Raw genomic sequence first — 17,630 nt, forward strand, 5'->3', positions numbered from 1 at the left:
AAGATTGTGGAATCGGTGTTCAGCCACTGATCATTTCCACATGTATTAATAGCCATCTCTTACATAAGATTTAAGAAGAAATGTACTTAACATACATTGGAATTATATAGAGCATGAATGTAAAATGCATTGTTTTGCTTAGCCTAACTTTTCACTAGATTTTTTTTAAATAGTAAATTTTAATGAAGATGGTTTTTCACAAACCGGCCATAGCCACTCCTGGAATTCAGTGATTAAAAGGGGATTGGTGATGGGACAAAAAGCTTAAAATGAAAAAGCGCGCATTAGGACTCCTTCAAAATCACAGCAATTTCAGTGTTATGAATTCATCAATTAGCAGACTGTACAAAACATTTCTTACATCAGAGACCCGTTACTCAGACCTAACCATATGCACTTCTCCAGAGTGATGCAAGACAGAGAAAACCCACCCAACTAAAGATGTTTGCTTACTACTAAAGAAATGCTACACATTATACTGGACACATATGGCTACATCTAATAACTCATTATTATATGTATAGTGTTTATCGTAAGGATACATGGGCTTTGATACATATTCATATTACTTAGATCATAGGAAAATTGCTGTGGTGGAGCTATATACTGAACCTTGTATGCGTGGAATCTTGCGTGGGCGTCCGGGACGTCTACGTGGCCTCTCTTTTGCTAGAGCTCCATTAACGGACTCAAACTGATGACTGCGGGTCACATCTTCTCCTGGACTGTAGTCACTATCTCCTGTGATAAAGAAACACAGCGAAATCAAGTTACAGAACGTAAGAAATAAATACAAATTTGGCCCTTTAAGAAAACTTCCTAATCAGTGCTTCAGCAATGATTTCCTATATGATAAACTCAAGAGCTTTAACATTTTAAAAAAAATTCTTTACCGTCTGGATCATCTATGGCTCCAGCATCCACAATATCATCATCTTCTTCCTCATCTTCCCGGGGCCGTACCACTTTGTGGGACACCTTTTCATCTTTGCTGACTGAAGGACAAACAGTGAAAAAAACAAAACGAAAACAATTTATGTGTTACAAAGCCGAGATAATGAACAAGGTAAGGGACTTCAGTAATGTGAATGCAGATTGAAGTGAGCAGCGAGTGCTCATTCTTAAGTTCTCGTGAAGGAAGGGAACAAAGGACCAGTCAGGTCTGGTTGTAAAGAAAAGCCACACAGGCCAGTGCATAAGACGGCAGAGTTATAGGGGGGGCAGGCAGCCCTTATTTTAAAATTGCACGTATATTTTTTATTATGTTTATCCAGGTTTGTAATTTATTTTTATTTTTTTTAATTATGAGGTGAAACCCATTTATTTCTCAATAAAACTGTGTACCCGTCCCTCCCCTTCTCCCTCCACCACCAATTTATTTTCATCCTGTCTATTCCTTTTACGTCTGACTCCATGTCTTTTTAGACAATGTTCTTACTTACTTTTATCTTTTTGTCTATTTATCAAATGTACGGATTAAGCATAAATATTTCTATCTATTGTATGTTTAGTTACATATATACGTATTTATTAAAATCTTAAAAGAAGAAAAAAAAGAATATAGGGGCAATGCAAAAATGGTCCTTGAGGCATAAAAGAGAAGAGGTTATCAGAGAGGTAGAAGGTAAAATAGAGCACAAGTTAGGTCATTATTTGCACACAAGATATGTGATGTGAGCACTATTAAGGGCTATGCAAGTTAGGAAATAAATGAGACAATATAAAGCAGCACACTAAAAGACAGACCATTTACTACAGGTGATTTGCAGCACTTTCTGGACTGTTACTAGTTTTTTTTAACAGTTGCCTCTATTTTTCTCCTACAATGTTGTAATATTTTTCTCTTCTCTTAAACGTAGATCTATTTTGTATTCTTATAAGGATTTACATTGCATTCTTTATATGATAAACAGACACTGTAGTGACAGGCAGGGATGCTGAGAGAGGAAAAGTTCTATAAGTGAAGCCAATCTGTTCAGCAAAAGATTTAGAGCGGGAGATGTTCCATTATCTACGGTGATCATTATGTTGGACCAGGACAATGAATGTAGAAGGGAGAATAATGACAAGTTGTGTTTTAGTCATACGGAGCATTAATCAGTGAAAGGAAACGTATCCTCTGTGTCAGGGTTCTTAAACAGAGGTCCAAGAATGCTTTGGGCGCTCCTTCAACTGGTCACATTTTGTTCTTAATGTTACTTTGAAAAACGCTTGTGTGAAATGTATTAAAAAATACTTATCCTGGCAATATGATTATAGACATCTGTGTCATTGTCAGAGTGCATTATAAACTAGAACCTGCTGTCAATAAAAAAAAAATCTAGTGCTCCCCAATTAGTAGTAGCAGATAAAACCTGCACCAAGAAACAGGGAGTAAAGACATGGAAATGGACACCTTTCAGTCCATATTTGTAACTCGCTGATTTGTGCAAATCTAAATAAATTTAGATCTACTGCTAATATAGTTATGTTGATGCCCCGATATCTGTACATTATAATGGATTCCTCTACCTGTTTGAACATGTCGCTCTTTCACATGGCGGAGGAGGGTGGATTTAGACACACTCTTGTATTGGCACATCTTGCACTTATACTGCTGGACCACGACCACTTCCATCATTCCTTCCAAAGCCTCCAAGTCAGACATTGCCTCAGGAACGCCAGAGGAACGTGATGGGGACATCTCATCCACAGCGTCTGGGCTCACAGTCAAAGGGTAACTAGTAGGAGCTATATAATATACACAGCGTTATACAAAGAGTTTCCAAATACCATGCTCTCTGCACACTAAGGCCAGACTGGCTCAATGCTCACATAACTTGGCCATTCACATGAGTGGTTAGTATTGCTGACTCACATGACTGGTCACATGGGTATGATTCCAACCAGGGCCGTAACCTAGGCTACTGTCCGATTACCTGCACTGGTTCTGACCCCCTGTGTGTGACTATTCGCACTGCTATACCTCTTTGGGAGATATGCTGTTTTGGTTACCGATTTCTGCTATGCGCATATACATTTATTTATTTTAAGTATCAAACATACACTGGACTGCACACTTTTGTATCTCTCTGCGTATCCATGGTCAATACCCCCAATAAATAAATAACACCCCAATAAAATAAAATACTTTTCACTTGTGTCTAAAATATACCTGATATAAGTGGTTGTAGGAGGTGGCACCCCCAGGACACCATCTCCCTGCTCATCCTCTAACATATCCACAATCATCCCAAAGTAACAATTGCAACCATCACACACACAGCTCAACAGCACAGTGAGTGATAAATGACAAGAGCAATAACACAGAGATATGAAAATATTTACTTTAATAACCCCCATAATCCAAGCCTACCATGAGTCAGACTTAAAAAAAAAAAAAAATTCCCCATGATTCAAACACATTCAGTGCTAAGAAACAGAACTTTTATTTGGATGCTGGTAGCATTACACAATATATTTACTAAACTGCAGGTTGAAAAAGTGGAGAGGTTGCCTATAGCAACCAATCAGATTCTAGCTGTCATTTATTTAGTACATTCTACAAAATGATAGCTAGAATCTGATTGGTTGCTATAGGCAACATCTCCACTTTTTCAAACTCACAGTTTAGTAAATATACCCCTAGTATGCAGAGACTCACAGGATTTTTCCTAATTACACTGCGAACACACGAAACAACCAATACTACACAATATATCCTGTTATACAAGGGGAGAGCTCTGCTTACCTCCCTCTGGTTCCTGCAGGATCAGGTATTGGGTAATCTCAGAATTTCTGCCTTCAGTACTTGTGACAATGCAGCCTGGAAATAAAATGAATATATCTCAATCTCTATACATACATACACACACAATATATATATATATATATATATATATATATATATATATATATATATATATATATATATATATATATATATATATATATAAATATAAACAACAGAAATGGTGAACTGCGAAAGCCGACTACACAGGGGACTATTGTGCCAATATGTGTTACCAATTTAGCCACACAGGGTGATTGTACAATAGTGGTTAATTGGATCAATAGTGTTGTGTATATAGCCTGCAGATTTCATTGTGAGATATTTGCGCTATTTATTTTTATATAGAACAAAATAATTTTCCCGCTTCTTCAGGCGTGATGTGAATTCATAGCCCTCTTTATTGAAGGCACAAGGCATGGCCCAGTTCTAAGTAAACACTGAGTTCACATGGGGACAGAATCAGACTGACAGCCTGAGGTAAACTTGGAACAAGTGGTTCTGAGTCACAGTGCGGATGACAATACATGTACAGAGAGCAAAGAGAAATGGAATGAAATGACTCAAAAATGTTTATTTCTATACCCTGGATAAGCTGGGGGTTGATTGAGCCATGTAAGATCTGATCCACAGCAGAGTTTGCAGAATAGGCAGCAACGGAGACCTCAGAGGGTAAGAGGACCGAGCGAGGATTCTGGGTGAGCAATGACTGACAGATGCTGCAGACCCCAGGAACAGAGCAGGAGTCAGGCTGACAAGAAAGCATCTGTGCATTTGATATTGCCTCCTGAAACAGAAAATTGTGTGGTTAAGGCTGAAAAATGAATGAAACGCTTACGTTTTAAAGAATAAGCAGGATTGAGAACAGGAAGACTAAACTAAAATATTCCCATACCATATTTGCCATTATTTTAGTAAAAAAATAACTACATTATTTCCACAAGTTCTACAATATTTATGCCAGTAAAAATATGGACAAACCATATCACAATTATTGCTACATAATACGCAAGAGTTTGGATTTTTGTTTTATGCACTTTCATGAATGACACAATAGATATCACAACTGGTTTCAGAAAAGCTAGCCCTTAAAGGACAAGTACACCCTTGTATTAAACCTCCCGTTACCATGAACACACCCCTTCTCATGGACACCCTGCACAACGGGGGCACAGGTGTGTATCATAATGTGTAATACAAAATATCTTATTCAGGGTTCACTGGGCCGCTAATAAAAGCAAAAGGAGGGTTTAATGGATTGCCCCCTCTACTGCACCCCTTCGGCTTTTATAGGCTACAATTCTGGCGTTTTGAGGCCTTCACAACAAAGGCAAAGATGATGGTCCTGATTCATTAAGGAAAGTAAAGCAAAAGTAAGGCAAAACCATGTTGGCATTGGAGGGGGGAGGCAAATTTAAAATGTGACGGCAGATTTATAGTTGGGGTAGGGCATGTCCTAGATCAACTTTAAATTTCAGTGTACAAATAAGCTATCAAGTATTTGTGTGTTAGATGAAATAACAGCAAGTGTTTTCCTTATGTGCAAAATAATAAACTCATTTGCACCCCTTGCATTGCAACATAGTTGTGCCCAGAAAACTTGAGTAAGAAAACTGACTAAATTTTTTGCTTAACTTTCCTTAATGAATCAGGCCCGATATCTCTATGACCATTATATGGATTAGCTGTGGCAACACGTTAAAGCTTAATGATGAGTGCCACATCTTTTATTTTTACTTCAGTGTTATTTTCCACAAGCAGCTTGCATACGTCAACAGAACGTACAAGTAATAGTATTGTTTAGTAAAAACATACGGTGTAGTCATGATGCATGGCAACATCTGGCACTATGGAGTCTGCGGTCTGCTTCCCCGCAGGATCTGGAATGCTGACACTACTGGTACTCGCTGCAGGCTGCTGAATATCTACGTTATCTGGACTCTGCTCTATACAAGTCTCTTGCACGATAATGTCTCTTGTGGTCGCTTCTGACACTATTTCCTGTGCAGCTACGATTGTTTGGATTTGTTGTAGGCCAATCTCAGGTGCACTTATATTATCAGAGGTTGTTCTTATATGAATTTCCTGATTGATCTGTTCATGGGATTCTCCTGTGTCCATGTGATCTATGCTCTGTTCGATGGTTCGCTCCTGTACCTCAACTTTCTCCGATCTCTGTTTCCCGCATGCATCTTGTGTATCCATTTCATTACAATGGAGTTCCATATTTAATTCAGGTTTCTCCAAGTTAAGCAAACTTAACTTAAGTTTCTGTGCATCTGATGTATCGCTGGTTTCTGGTGATGTTGAAGGAACCTGTGGGTTTGGCTGGACAAAGTCATCTGCACCCAATGACACAGCGGCTTCCTCTTGCACTGTATCAGTGCTTGTTTGCTCTAGAATTTCTCCCTCATTATCCATTTTAAGATTATTAGTCTGTATAGAAAGAAATGTGTGACAATAAAGGTACATAAGAATAGATTACATTAGCTCTGAATTTTAAAGACACTAAACAACTGTACAAAAAACGAAACCACTGTTAATTACAACAAGAGGGAATAATCTTTTATATACAAGCAGACATTAAAACTAAATCACCTAAACTGACCACGTATAAGCATTCTCTGGTCTTTAAATAAGAGTAACAAGTCACAGGAGTGTATTTCCCCCAAACGCAAACTCATTAACCAACAATGTATTTAAGTCAAAAGCTTGCACTAAACCTTAGCAGCCAATCGGGCTTTTGCTTTCATTGTCTAACTTGTGCTAAAAGCTAATTGCTGATTGGTTGCAGTGATTCAGTGCATATTTTACCCTTAATATGAAGATTAGTAAATGGGTCCCTTTGAGTACTTAAGTTTTCAATATGGATTACCTACTAAGCAGCCTGAAATTCAGCAAGCCTTGAATCCATACATTACTTCATGGTGATGGGAAGCAGAGGAAGGATCAGGTCGGGGCTGGACAACGTTATGTGCTTAATCAAGTTGGCAAAGCAAGCTCTTCATCAAGCCCCACCACCCCAGTGAACTCAGTGGCAGGGGAGTGATAAGGACTTTACTAAACTGTGGGTCTGAAAAAGTGGAGATGTTGCCTATTGCAACCAATCAGATTCTAGCTGTCATTTTGTAGAATGTACTAAACAAATGTTAACTAGAATCTGACCCGCAGATTAGTAAATATACCCCCTAGGTGTTTAGAGAGTTGTGCAAGGCGTGATAACGCAATGCAAGCGGCAGGTAAATGCTCTCTGGGAGACATGTCTGTTCTTTCAGGAGGTCTCCCACATATTCCTGGACAGTAGGCCTTTGCTCCCTGAGGGTCGCTGACTTTTACTCCTCATGTGATTAGACAAATTTTGAATGTATTATATATTTCAAAATTCAATGCAGCCATCCAAACCCATACATTGTCTGAAAGTAGACATCCTACAGTATTCACGTCTATATTCCTGCAAATGTTGGTTAAAATAAAGTTTAATACAAAAAAAACAACAAAAAAAACAAAACACATTTATTTATTTTTTGTATCACACAAACAGCCTAAAAGCTCAGGGCTTGTTCAGACCCATCTGTGTTTAGTGCACTTTTCGGATGCTAACTAATGTCTGAAAACTGCATTAGAAATTTTAACACGGAGTAAGTTTTAGAAAAACAACATGACCTATTTCTCATGCATTCGCTATAACCAGTACAAAAGATTGGTTTTTATCAATACGAGTGAGGGAGGATCTCCTGTTCCAGACATCATGAAACAACTGGATTAGAGGATCTGGGGAGAGCATACTTGCCCATTCTCTCAGAATGTCTAGGAAGCTCCCGAGTTTCGGAGAGACATCCCAGGGGAGCAGACACGCTTCTGCCGAAGGTGGTGCTTAATGATGCAATGCTCGTCATTAGGCCGATTCACTGCCTTACATAGCATAGGACGGGGCAACGGTGACATGATCGCATCACCACGCCCCCTCCACCTGTCCGGAGTAGAGGATGTAAAAGTTGACAAGTATGCCTTATTGGTCTCACCTAATTGTGCCCAAAACTACATTGTTAGTTTTGGGTGTAGTTATCCCTTTACTTTTAAAGTTCAGGGTTGTGTTCCCAATTTAATTTGTAAATGACAGAAATACACACAATGTGGGCTGCAGACCTTTATCATGTGCTTACAGAGAAGACTTATTATTGTGGTAGGTCAATGCAATTGGACAACCAGATTTTTCAGACCAACTTGATCAAATATGGTCATGAATCGATCAGGCAGATCCGTTTGTTTGCTTTCAAAAAAGAATCAAGGTCAGGCCAGTTACATTAATACTACTACAAACCATTGCAGACAGCCCAAGTCTGACCCTAAAATTACACAAAGGATTGAATTAACAGAACTTCCCACACAAATTTTGCTTCACAAACGTATTGAATGACAAGTTACAATGTTTTTATATCTTCTCTTTCGTACGTAATTAACAGCCAGTATTATTCTATTACGGAATAGGTCTACCCAGCCTTGCCTTGGGACAATAGATTACAACACACTGATGCCAGTAGATATGTATACAGGAATGTCTCTACTTGATATTCCCTGTCTGTTTCTATGCCTGTCAGGCATATTATTTAAATTTATTGCTTTAAATAACACAAACCCGAAAGAAGAGGGTGGGTGAAACTTTGTGGAAAGCCCCAGTGATGATTAGAGAGGAACAAGGTGATGTCCTGTGTCTGGTTTTATGTGACATATATCCAATATGTATGTGAATCATTGCAGAGGAAGTGATCAGGTCCCAGGTGTGACTCAAAGAAAGCAATCGCTGAAACCCTCCCCCGTCTATCTATATGCATGTCTGGAATAGAGCTTACATTTTATTTACAAACACTTACAGCTATATCAATGTCTGTATTCGGGCCACCGCACACTGATCGTGACTCATTATTTTGTGCTTGGTAAATGGCATAGGGAAGGGGTCATTGTTCTCTATTCACACAGCCAAAATCTAATCTCTAAAAGATTTCAAGCCAAGACTGAATACAGAAAATGACGCCAATTTCACAGGTAACACGCAAAGTATTTGTCTATAGGCCACTGAAACCAAGCTACACTTAGTTTAATAAGGCTGCAAACACACTACAGAAAGTTTCTAAAGGATGCAATATCGTTCGCCAATTTACCAACGACTGAAGCTCCGCTCAGCAGCCCATTCATCTGTACACGCTATAGACGGTTTAAACGATTTTTACTCGCTTTACCGTGGGAGCTGTGGTTTTTGTCGGTCATAAAAATCATCTTAAACGATCGTGATTCCGTACACATTCTGCAGATATAGGACCTCCCAGTAACAATATGATAAATAAATTTAAACAAAAGGCTGAACTTCAGCGCACACAACACCCACAAACAAAGATTCAGAAAAAGGCAATACATCACCATTCATTCTATTGTGCAGCTTTGTGTATCGTGTACGTTCATCAACTGCACAATTTCTATGATTTATTTTAATATGACGGCCACAATTAATGAACAGAAAGCTCATGGTTCGTTGCCTCTCACTATGGCAAGAGCAATGCAAAACGCAGACCCGGTGGGAAAGAAGAAGAAAGAATCGGACTTGTTGAAACGAGTGGTTCCAGAGGAGAGACTCAAAAAAAAAATCAAGCGGTGTATAGAACGTGAGTAAGGCGCCTACCGCCCCCCGACGTGTCACAATACAAAGTCTATTATAAACGCTGAAACTGGATAGGAATTATTTAAATGGAATTAGATAGAGGTAAGTAACCGAACCATAAATCAAGGTTTGATATGGAATAGCACTTGAGAACAGACACTACTGCAAACTGAAACTCTACAGTCATAAAGAACTTCCAAATGTTAAAATGAAGTGTTATCTGCGGGGCAACAATATATCTGCATTAGAAGACATGAACAATTATATATGTGGTTTAACTACGCAAATATATCAGGTAAGCTCTGAAAGTTCCAAAATACGGGACAACCCTGATGAATGATCCCACATTCCAGGAGCTGCTCCAGCTTGTCACCCCACTCATCCAGAGGGACACCCATTTAAGGAGACCCATATATGCAGAGCAGAGACTGGATGCTACCCTGAGATTTTGGCCACAGGAAGGACACTGCTGATCTCAAATACAGCACAACAATTTGACCGCAAGTTCTGCGCTTGATCATACCTGAGACCTGTGAGGCTATAGCACAAGTTCTGCATTGACAATATATGAAGGTCAAGGTCAGGGAGCCTCAGTGTACTGGCTGAGACTTGGGCGGGGAGAAGACTCGGTAATCAGGGTTTTCAAGTTGTCTATGGTAGGGTCGTACGGTGGAGTTGCCGTGTCTTAATCAAACAGTTCCAGGAACGACGAGATTGGAGCCAAGGGGTCCGGACTGAATGGTATTTGAGTAGAGCAGTGCTCCTCAACCAGCGCAGCGTGCCACACAATGTTGCTAAGTGTGCCGCAGTGCAATGCCTCCAACAGGAGAAAATGCACAAGATTTATGGCGGTACACGCGTCACACTATGGTTACCAGGAAGACCCTGCCTTAAGGAAATAATTTCACCATTTGTTCCATATGTTTACTTTGTCAAATATTTTGTGAAATAAAGAGTTATTATTACTACATCACGGGGGTGACATTAATGAATATATCACGTATGTGTGATATTCTCGCAAGTGGTAATTTCTGCTTTTTAAAAAAATATTTTTGCTTTTGGTGTGTCTCGGGCGAGAAAAGGTTGCGAAGCGCTGGGGTAGTATTGTTTAGAAGGGCAGTAATATACTCCATGGAGGAGACGTACCCTATACGGTTGATCAGCTCAGGCCAAGGATGGGGGGTGGAGAGGTTCGCTGATTGAGTAGGAGGGGTTCCCTAGGGACCCGTACACCAATTATCTGGCAATTTCACTAGATGTAGAGGAAGGCACCTTTATCACCACAGAGTTGCCAGCAGCGGTCAGACACCAGGGGGAACATGTGGTGGAGTCTTTCCAGAACCATATACAGGCATTCCTCACTTAACCTACCCATTTAATGACCACTCGGAGTTACGACCAGGTTCTCCCTGGGTCCTCATTGTTATAATTGCTGCTGTTTGTAGAGCTTTACTGTACACATGTTTATTTTCTGTTATGCAGTGTTATGTAATGTAAAGCAAACTAACAAAATATAGTTTTCTTTAGTCTATTTCTTCATTCAGAATCAATAAAAATGATTACAATACATGTAGGTGCATATAACAGTACTGTACTCACTTAGCGACCAATTCGCTTAACGACCTAGTCGTAGGAACGGAACTCGGTCGTTAAGTGAGGAGTACCTGTACCAACAGGGATAAATCTTACAGCACTTCTCTTGAAGACCAGCGTTGATGGAGACCTTTGCTATTCGGGTGTGGATTGTGGACCATTCCTCGCTGGCCAGGGAGATCCTGAGGTCATGTTCCCAGGCCACCTCGTGAGGTGCGCGCGGTTGGTCAGGTCGTTATTGAATGGTACATGATTGACATATTACCACTGCAATAAACGGAGTAAATACAGTTATGTTTAAATGGGGACAGAGTTTCTTGGATTGAGATTGAATGAATCCGGGGTTGATATGTCAAGAGATGACGTGACTGAGCTGTGTGGCTAAGTAGTAGTTGTGGATTATTGGGAGTCCTAGATCCACAGATTCCTTGGGCTTAGATAGCAGAGTCTTACCAAGTCTGGGTTTACGGTCTCCCCATATAAAGCAGTTGAACAAGGACTGGAGGGTAGCAATTACATAATGTGGCACAGGGATGGAAGCGTTTGAATTAAATATAGAAGACATGGGTGTACATTCATTTTTATAGCTTGGATTCTCCCGATCCAGGAGATGTACACTGGATGCCATTTAGAGAGATACTGCTGAAAGTGGGTTAGCAAGGGTGAATAATTTGAGTGGTAAAGCTCAAAATAATGTTTAGTAATGGCCACTCCCAGATATCAAACAGAATGGGGTCGCCATTGAAATTTAAAGAAGAGCTGCAGGCCTTCCCGGGTCACGTGAGGGATATGAAGAGCCTCGGACTTGGCATTATTTATCTTGTGCATTGAAAGAGTCCCAAAGCGTTAGACAGTTCCGACATTAGATTTAGGAGAGAGACCACCGAACTTGTCAACATTTAAAGCACGTCATCAGCGAACAGGGATGGACTCCAGTTATGTCAGGGTTAAAATGGATTTTGGCCGCCAGGGGTTAGATGCAGAGGCCGAAAAGAAGGGGAGATAACGGGCAACCCTGTCGGGTGCCATTGAGCAGGTGAATGTGTCTGGAGATCTCGCCGTTACACGGATAGCCTGTAAGAATCATCCTAACAAGTCAATCGTCTCTCGCAGAAATCATAAAAAACCAGGAAACTCTACTGAACGCTTTCTCCGTGTCCAGGGCAAGTAGAACTGAGGGAAGCTTTTTTGTGCTGATATAGTGAATCACACTGATTACTTTGCAGGTATTGTCAGAGGCCTGTTTGTTGGGGATAAACCCCCCCTGCTCAGGGTCAATTAATTCGGCCAGAACTCTGTTCACTCAATTTGAACATTTTTTGGCAAATAGCTTGATAAAAGTGTTGAGAAGTGATATTGAGCGGAAATTGGAGCATAATCATCATCATCATCATCAGCTATTTATATAGCGCTACTAATTCCGCAGCGCTGTACAGAGAACTCACTCACCATCAGTCCCTGCCCCATAGGAGCTTACAGTCTAAATTCCCTAACATTCACACACACACAGACTAGGATCAATTTGATAGCAGCCAATTAACCTACTAGCATATTTTTGGAATGTTGGAGCAAACCTGGAGCACCCGGAGGAAACCCACACAAACACGGGGAGAACATACAAACTCCTCACAGATAAGGCCATGCTTGGAAATCGAACTCATGACCCCAGTGCTGTGAGGCAGAAGTGCTAACCACTAAGCCACCGTGCTGCCCGTAATGTATAATTCCCATAATGTATGTTGCTTGTCGAGTTTTGGTATGCCAATGATCATGGAGGCAGTGGAGTACCGGTGGAAGGGGTCCCCATGAAACACAGAATTAAATAGCTGGGCAAGTTTAAGAAACAGTTTGGAAGCAAAAGTTTTATAGTAGGACACGGGAAGGGCATCAGGTACCGGAGCTTTGGAAGGCTCCTGGGAGCTGAGGGCGAGTTTAACCTCCTCCTCGGAGTAAAACATCTTTTTTTGTTTGTTTTTTTACTACAATATAAACTAAACATATCAACATCTTAAAATCAACACAGACTAAATACATACATTGCCAGTATACAGTAGAAATGCTGATTTCAGCCTATAGGCAGGAGTGGTATGGACAGCAGAGATGGGGTGAAGCTGGGACATCAAAACGGATATTTGAGAATTGAGGGCGAACATATACTTCCACGGTATGGCAGCATGTAGTGAAAGCACTGATTTGGGCCTAAAGACAAGAGCGGTATGAGACCCGCCTTTGGTGTGCAGATCAGAAATGGGATGAAGAAGGGAAAGCAAAATAAATATTTTAAGTAAAATAGAGCACACATAAAAGATATAAAAACTTTTGAAAAAACTTTAGTATATAACAAATAAAAATTACAGTTGTCACAGCTGTTCATAATGGTAATGTTCACTATAATGCAAGGTTGACGGACTTCCTGTATACTGCAGCTTACAATGCTTCCCATAGGTGTTGAAGTGCTGCAGGCAGGAGCGGTACTTGTTTGGCTTACCATGACTTTGTCTATAAAATTATAGAGGAGCCGGTCTGTTGCCAGCTGTATGTAATTACGTGATAAAATGGCGGATGAACAGAACCAAGAAAGAAGCGATGGCCAAAATAAACTTGCTCGTCACATTATTTCAGCAGCCACATGTCAAATCGCCATAGATTGGAAACAGGCTGCCCCTCCTTCATTCTCCGCTAGACACCAAAATAAACTTGCTCGTCACATTATTTCAGCAGCCACATGTCAAATCGCCATAGATTGGAAACAGGCTGCCCCTCCTTCATTCTCCGCTGTAACTAATAGGGTTTGGCACACGTATAAGATGGAATACATGACTAGCATTATACAAAACACAGCCAAATCTTTTAACAAGATTTGGGACCCCTGGATGTCTCATTTTCAATACCGCTCCCCCTTCTCCTAATCGTACCCCCTCCCCTTACGTAGCCCTCTCCCCCCCTTCTCATTGCCTCTGACTCAAGAGGGACTCCCCTTGCTCCCCCCCTTTTTCCCCTCCACCTCTCATCTTCTCGCTTATCTTCCTCTTTTTCTTCCTTCTTCTTTTCTTTCTTCTCTTTTAAACAAAAAAAAAATGCCCGTCTTTATTCCTTAGAATCTGAGCTATCTTATCTCCGAGACACGGAGAGTTCTACCTCACTAGCCTATGTACTAAATGTATTCTGTTTGATATAACATGTATCCTTTTGCACTGTTAATTCTTTTTTTACCGTTAATAAACACTTGTTTAAAAAAAAAAAGAAAGAAGCGATGGAGGGGTGGAGGGGGATATAGAAGAAGCAGCGATGCAATTGGAGGAGGTTAAAAGAGCCAAGCCAATGAGTCCAAGGGAGATGGAGATAATGGTGAGTGTGCTGAACTAGCATGACTATGACTGTCAAAAGAAGAGATACCGAAAATTCATTCCCTGAAAGGAACTAATAATGCAGAAGCTCCTAACTCTGCTAGGTGAAAAGCTTGAAAAGAAACACGAGCGTACATTAAAAAAAAAAGTGAGTATTAAAAGCGGTTATTAAAACTTTGTATAACTAGTTAATAAATGTTGGTAATTAACAGCAACAATAATGATTAGTAAAACTCTGACATCTGTTTACAGAAAGAAAAATGTGCAATTAAATGTGGTGCTTAGCTACACAGAAAATAAAAATGGAAGATGCAGTAGCATCGAAATTGCGAAAATAAAAGAGGAACCAATAGAAGGTAATTAAACATTGTTAAAAAGATTTAAAAAAAAAAAACGTAAGGTGTAACCTGTACCGTTATATTAAGAAACGGCTCCTATATTTCAGTTGGTATGGACCAACACGGCAGCATGCCTGGTGAGACCCAGGAGGGACATCAGCATAACCCGATTTTCAAGCAGTGTCCAAGGTGAGCAAATGGTAGTTGCATCATTGTTAAAAACCATGGGGTAAATGTATCAAGCTGAGAGTTTTCCGGCGAGTTTGAAAAGTGAAGATGTTGCCTATAGCAACCATTCAGATTCTAGCTATTATTTTGTAGAATGTACTAAATAACCGATAGCTAGAATCTGATTGGTTTTTCAAACCCGCCGGAAAACTCTCAGCTTGATACATTTACCCCCACGTTGTTTTACGTTTGTTCATTAAACATAATTAAAATAATTTTCCTTTCTTCATTTAGATACCATCGTCATTTCTGATGGAAGTTCGAAAGTAGAGAAGGTAGGCACAAGCACCAATATTTCTATAACTTCCGGTGATGGAAAAGGTGTGGCCAACAAGATGGAAAAGCTGAACGAATATTTTAAAGAACTGAGAGCCAACATTGATGATGTGATGAAAAAGTTCCACAAACTGGAGAAAAATGACCTGGACTTGTTTCACATGTATGACAAAGTTATATTTGAAGCCTGTAGCCAGATTAAACGTTAAAATAATAATTACTACAGAAGTTTAAAATATTTGATTTAGGTAGATTAATATGCTCTGCAATGTCAGGAATTGTATTTCTTTCTTTACATCTAGTTTTAAAAATGTGGATAATGTTTACAAATAAAAAGATAATGTAAACAACTTTCTGGTTTATTGGCTGTACTTGCTAGATAAATATGCCTAAAATAAAAGAAAAAACATTTTCTGTGGTACAGACACAGGGTGGACGCAGGTGTACAGACTATATTCTAGCCAGCCATTATCATATTAATGGGCATAATAGGTACAATTATAAAGTATACATATCATTACATATTTATATAAATATATTCCTGCTCTGCTATTATATTTTAACATAATTTCAATACACAGGAGGTATAGGAAAACATGTAATAATGTTAACATAATAAAACAGAAGTGAAGAAATGGACACGTCAAATCAGTAAATAGTTGGAGGAACTATCGGATTGTCGGACGGTTGTTCCTGAGTACGTACACACTGCAGGACTGGAACGACATCAAACCATCGTTGAAAAACATATTTAGTCTGGTTTAAAAATCAAATGAAAAGATACGATGAGCTTTGAAATGATAATCGCTCGTTGCTGAAGTATGCGTCACTCGGTACACACAAATGCAGTGGAATTGACAGCCCTTTGATAGACAGGGAGAAGCCATAACTCCCGCGAAAACACCCTGTTCCACCAGAGAAAGGGCCTTTCTCCCCTTCATCTATATATAGGCCTCTTATTCATTCATATCAGTCCCTACCTAAGTGGAGCTTACATATATTCCTTACCATATGTACACACACTAGTGTTAAGTCAGAAGCCAATTAATCTACCATCGAATCTATGGAATGTGGGAACAAACCCACACAAACACAGGAAGAACATAGAAATTGCACACACATACGGCCTAAGTTAGAATTGAACCGATGACCCCAGTGCTTTGAGGTAGCAATGCTAACCACCATGCCACAGTGCTGCCCTTGCAAAAGAATTTGCTTGCAATCTAGAGGGGGGTAGTAAGCGCTCCCTAGGTATGTTCAACATACAGCTTCTTTAATCTATAATTATATAGATTCAATATTTCAATATGCAAAAAAAGTTTGGTAAGAAGCACAATAGTATTGTCCATTGTATGACAGTGTCATGTATAGTTATATAATCTGATACAGAGGGTACTCAAGAAGAGCCATAATTTAAAATTTTAGTGCCTGGGGCGAAAACAAAAATGCAGAGCCCTCAAATTTAAACAAATTAACATAAAATAGTCATAAACTGCACCCCCTTCATTGTTGCCCCCTGTGCGGTCACCCCTATCGCAAAGCCCTCGTTACGGCCCTGTACTCAAGCACTACACCCATTTGGCTGGAACGAAATGTGAAATTGGCGCAGCGCTTGAGTACCCTATGTATCAGATTTTGTTTCAAAGAGCCAGGGAGCCTCTGAACTCCACCAACTCCTATTGGCTTTACATCAAGTATACCTGAGCACAGGATCATCTTGATTTGAGGTATAGTTATATAACCAATCCACCTACATTTAAACAAAACTCAAAAGGAAATACAAATAAAAATAAAATGTCTACTAATGCAATAAAATTAATAGAAAAACATGAAAATAAAACAATATTGGAAATAATATGAATGATTTGTGAGGAGCAGACAGTGGATAAAATGAAACGATGACCATGTGTGTTGGACGAAGGACTCGTTTGTAGGCACAGATGGGAGCACGTAAGCAAAGATACAGCAATGTACATTGTAACCCTAGCTCGCTTACCCCGTCGTGTCTCCCCGGGCCTCTCTCTTGTAGCTGCCGGTGTAATGGAATCCTTCCTGTCCCGGCCGCCTGTGTGGCTGCTCCGGCGCTCTCGGTGCGGCGTGGAACGCACATGGAACGCAAACCGGAAGTGAATGGCAGCCGGCAAAGGTCATAGTAGTACGACACTGTGCTTTGCAACTACCCAGCGCTTTACGTCTATACTACAGGACATTTGACAGCACAGTGGTATCAGCGAATGAGAGGTTTTTATAGAGCCCACAACAATATTTAACATTAACATTTGTCATCTCTCACAATATTTACCAATGTAATAGAAAGGACATGCTCAGTAAGGCCTCATACACGCCCATGCCATATCTCTGTACCAACAGGCATGCTGCTTGTCTCCCTAGTCTTGCTCATAATCTGCCCATCAGTGACCCCTTTG

The 17,630-nt window shown here is 40.0% G+C and overlaps 1 protein-coding gene across 1 annotated transcript in view; it reads right to left on the reverse strand.

Annotated features, from left to right (window-relative positions):
* ZNF335 (zinc finger protein 335) overlaps positions 1 to 17,338 on the reverse strand; it is a 39,176-nt gene extending 21,838 nt beyond the window's left edge. Inside the window, exons 1-7 of the mRNA XM_075177719.1 lie at positions 17,201 to 17,338; positions 5,585 to 6,205; positions 4,355 to 4,556; positions 3,731 to 3,805; positions 2,512 to 2,730; positions 894 to 995; positions 613 to 741 (exon numbers count right to left, since the gene is read on the reverse strand). Coding sequence (XP_075033820.1) covers positions 613 to 741; positions 894 to 995; positions 2,512 to 2,730; positions 3,731 to 3,805; positions 4,355 to 4,556; positions 5,585 to 6,205; positions 17,201 to 17,314 — 1,462 coding nt within the window. The 5' untranslated portion in view covers positions 17,315 to 17,338. The remainder of the gene's footprint in view (positions 1 to 612; positions 742 to 893; positions 996 to 2,511; positions 2,731 to 3,730; positions 3,806 to 4,354; positions 4,557 to 5,584; positions 6,206 to 17,200) is intronic.
* Between the last annotated feature and the right edge of the window lie 292 nt (positions 17,339 to 17,630).

The sequence above is a fragment of the Mixophyes fleayi genome, chromosome 6, assembly GCF_038048845.1.
Source record: "Mixophyes fleayi isolate aMixFle1 chromosome 6, aMixFle1.hap1, whole genome shotgun sequence".
NCBI lineage: Eukaryota > Metazoa > Chordata > Amphibia > Anura > Limnodynastidae > Mixophyes > Mixophyes fleayi.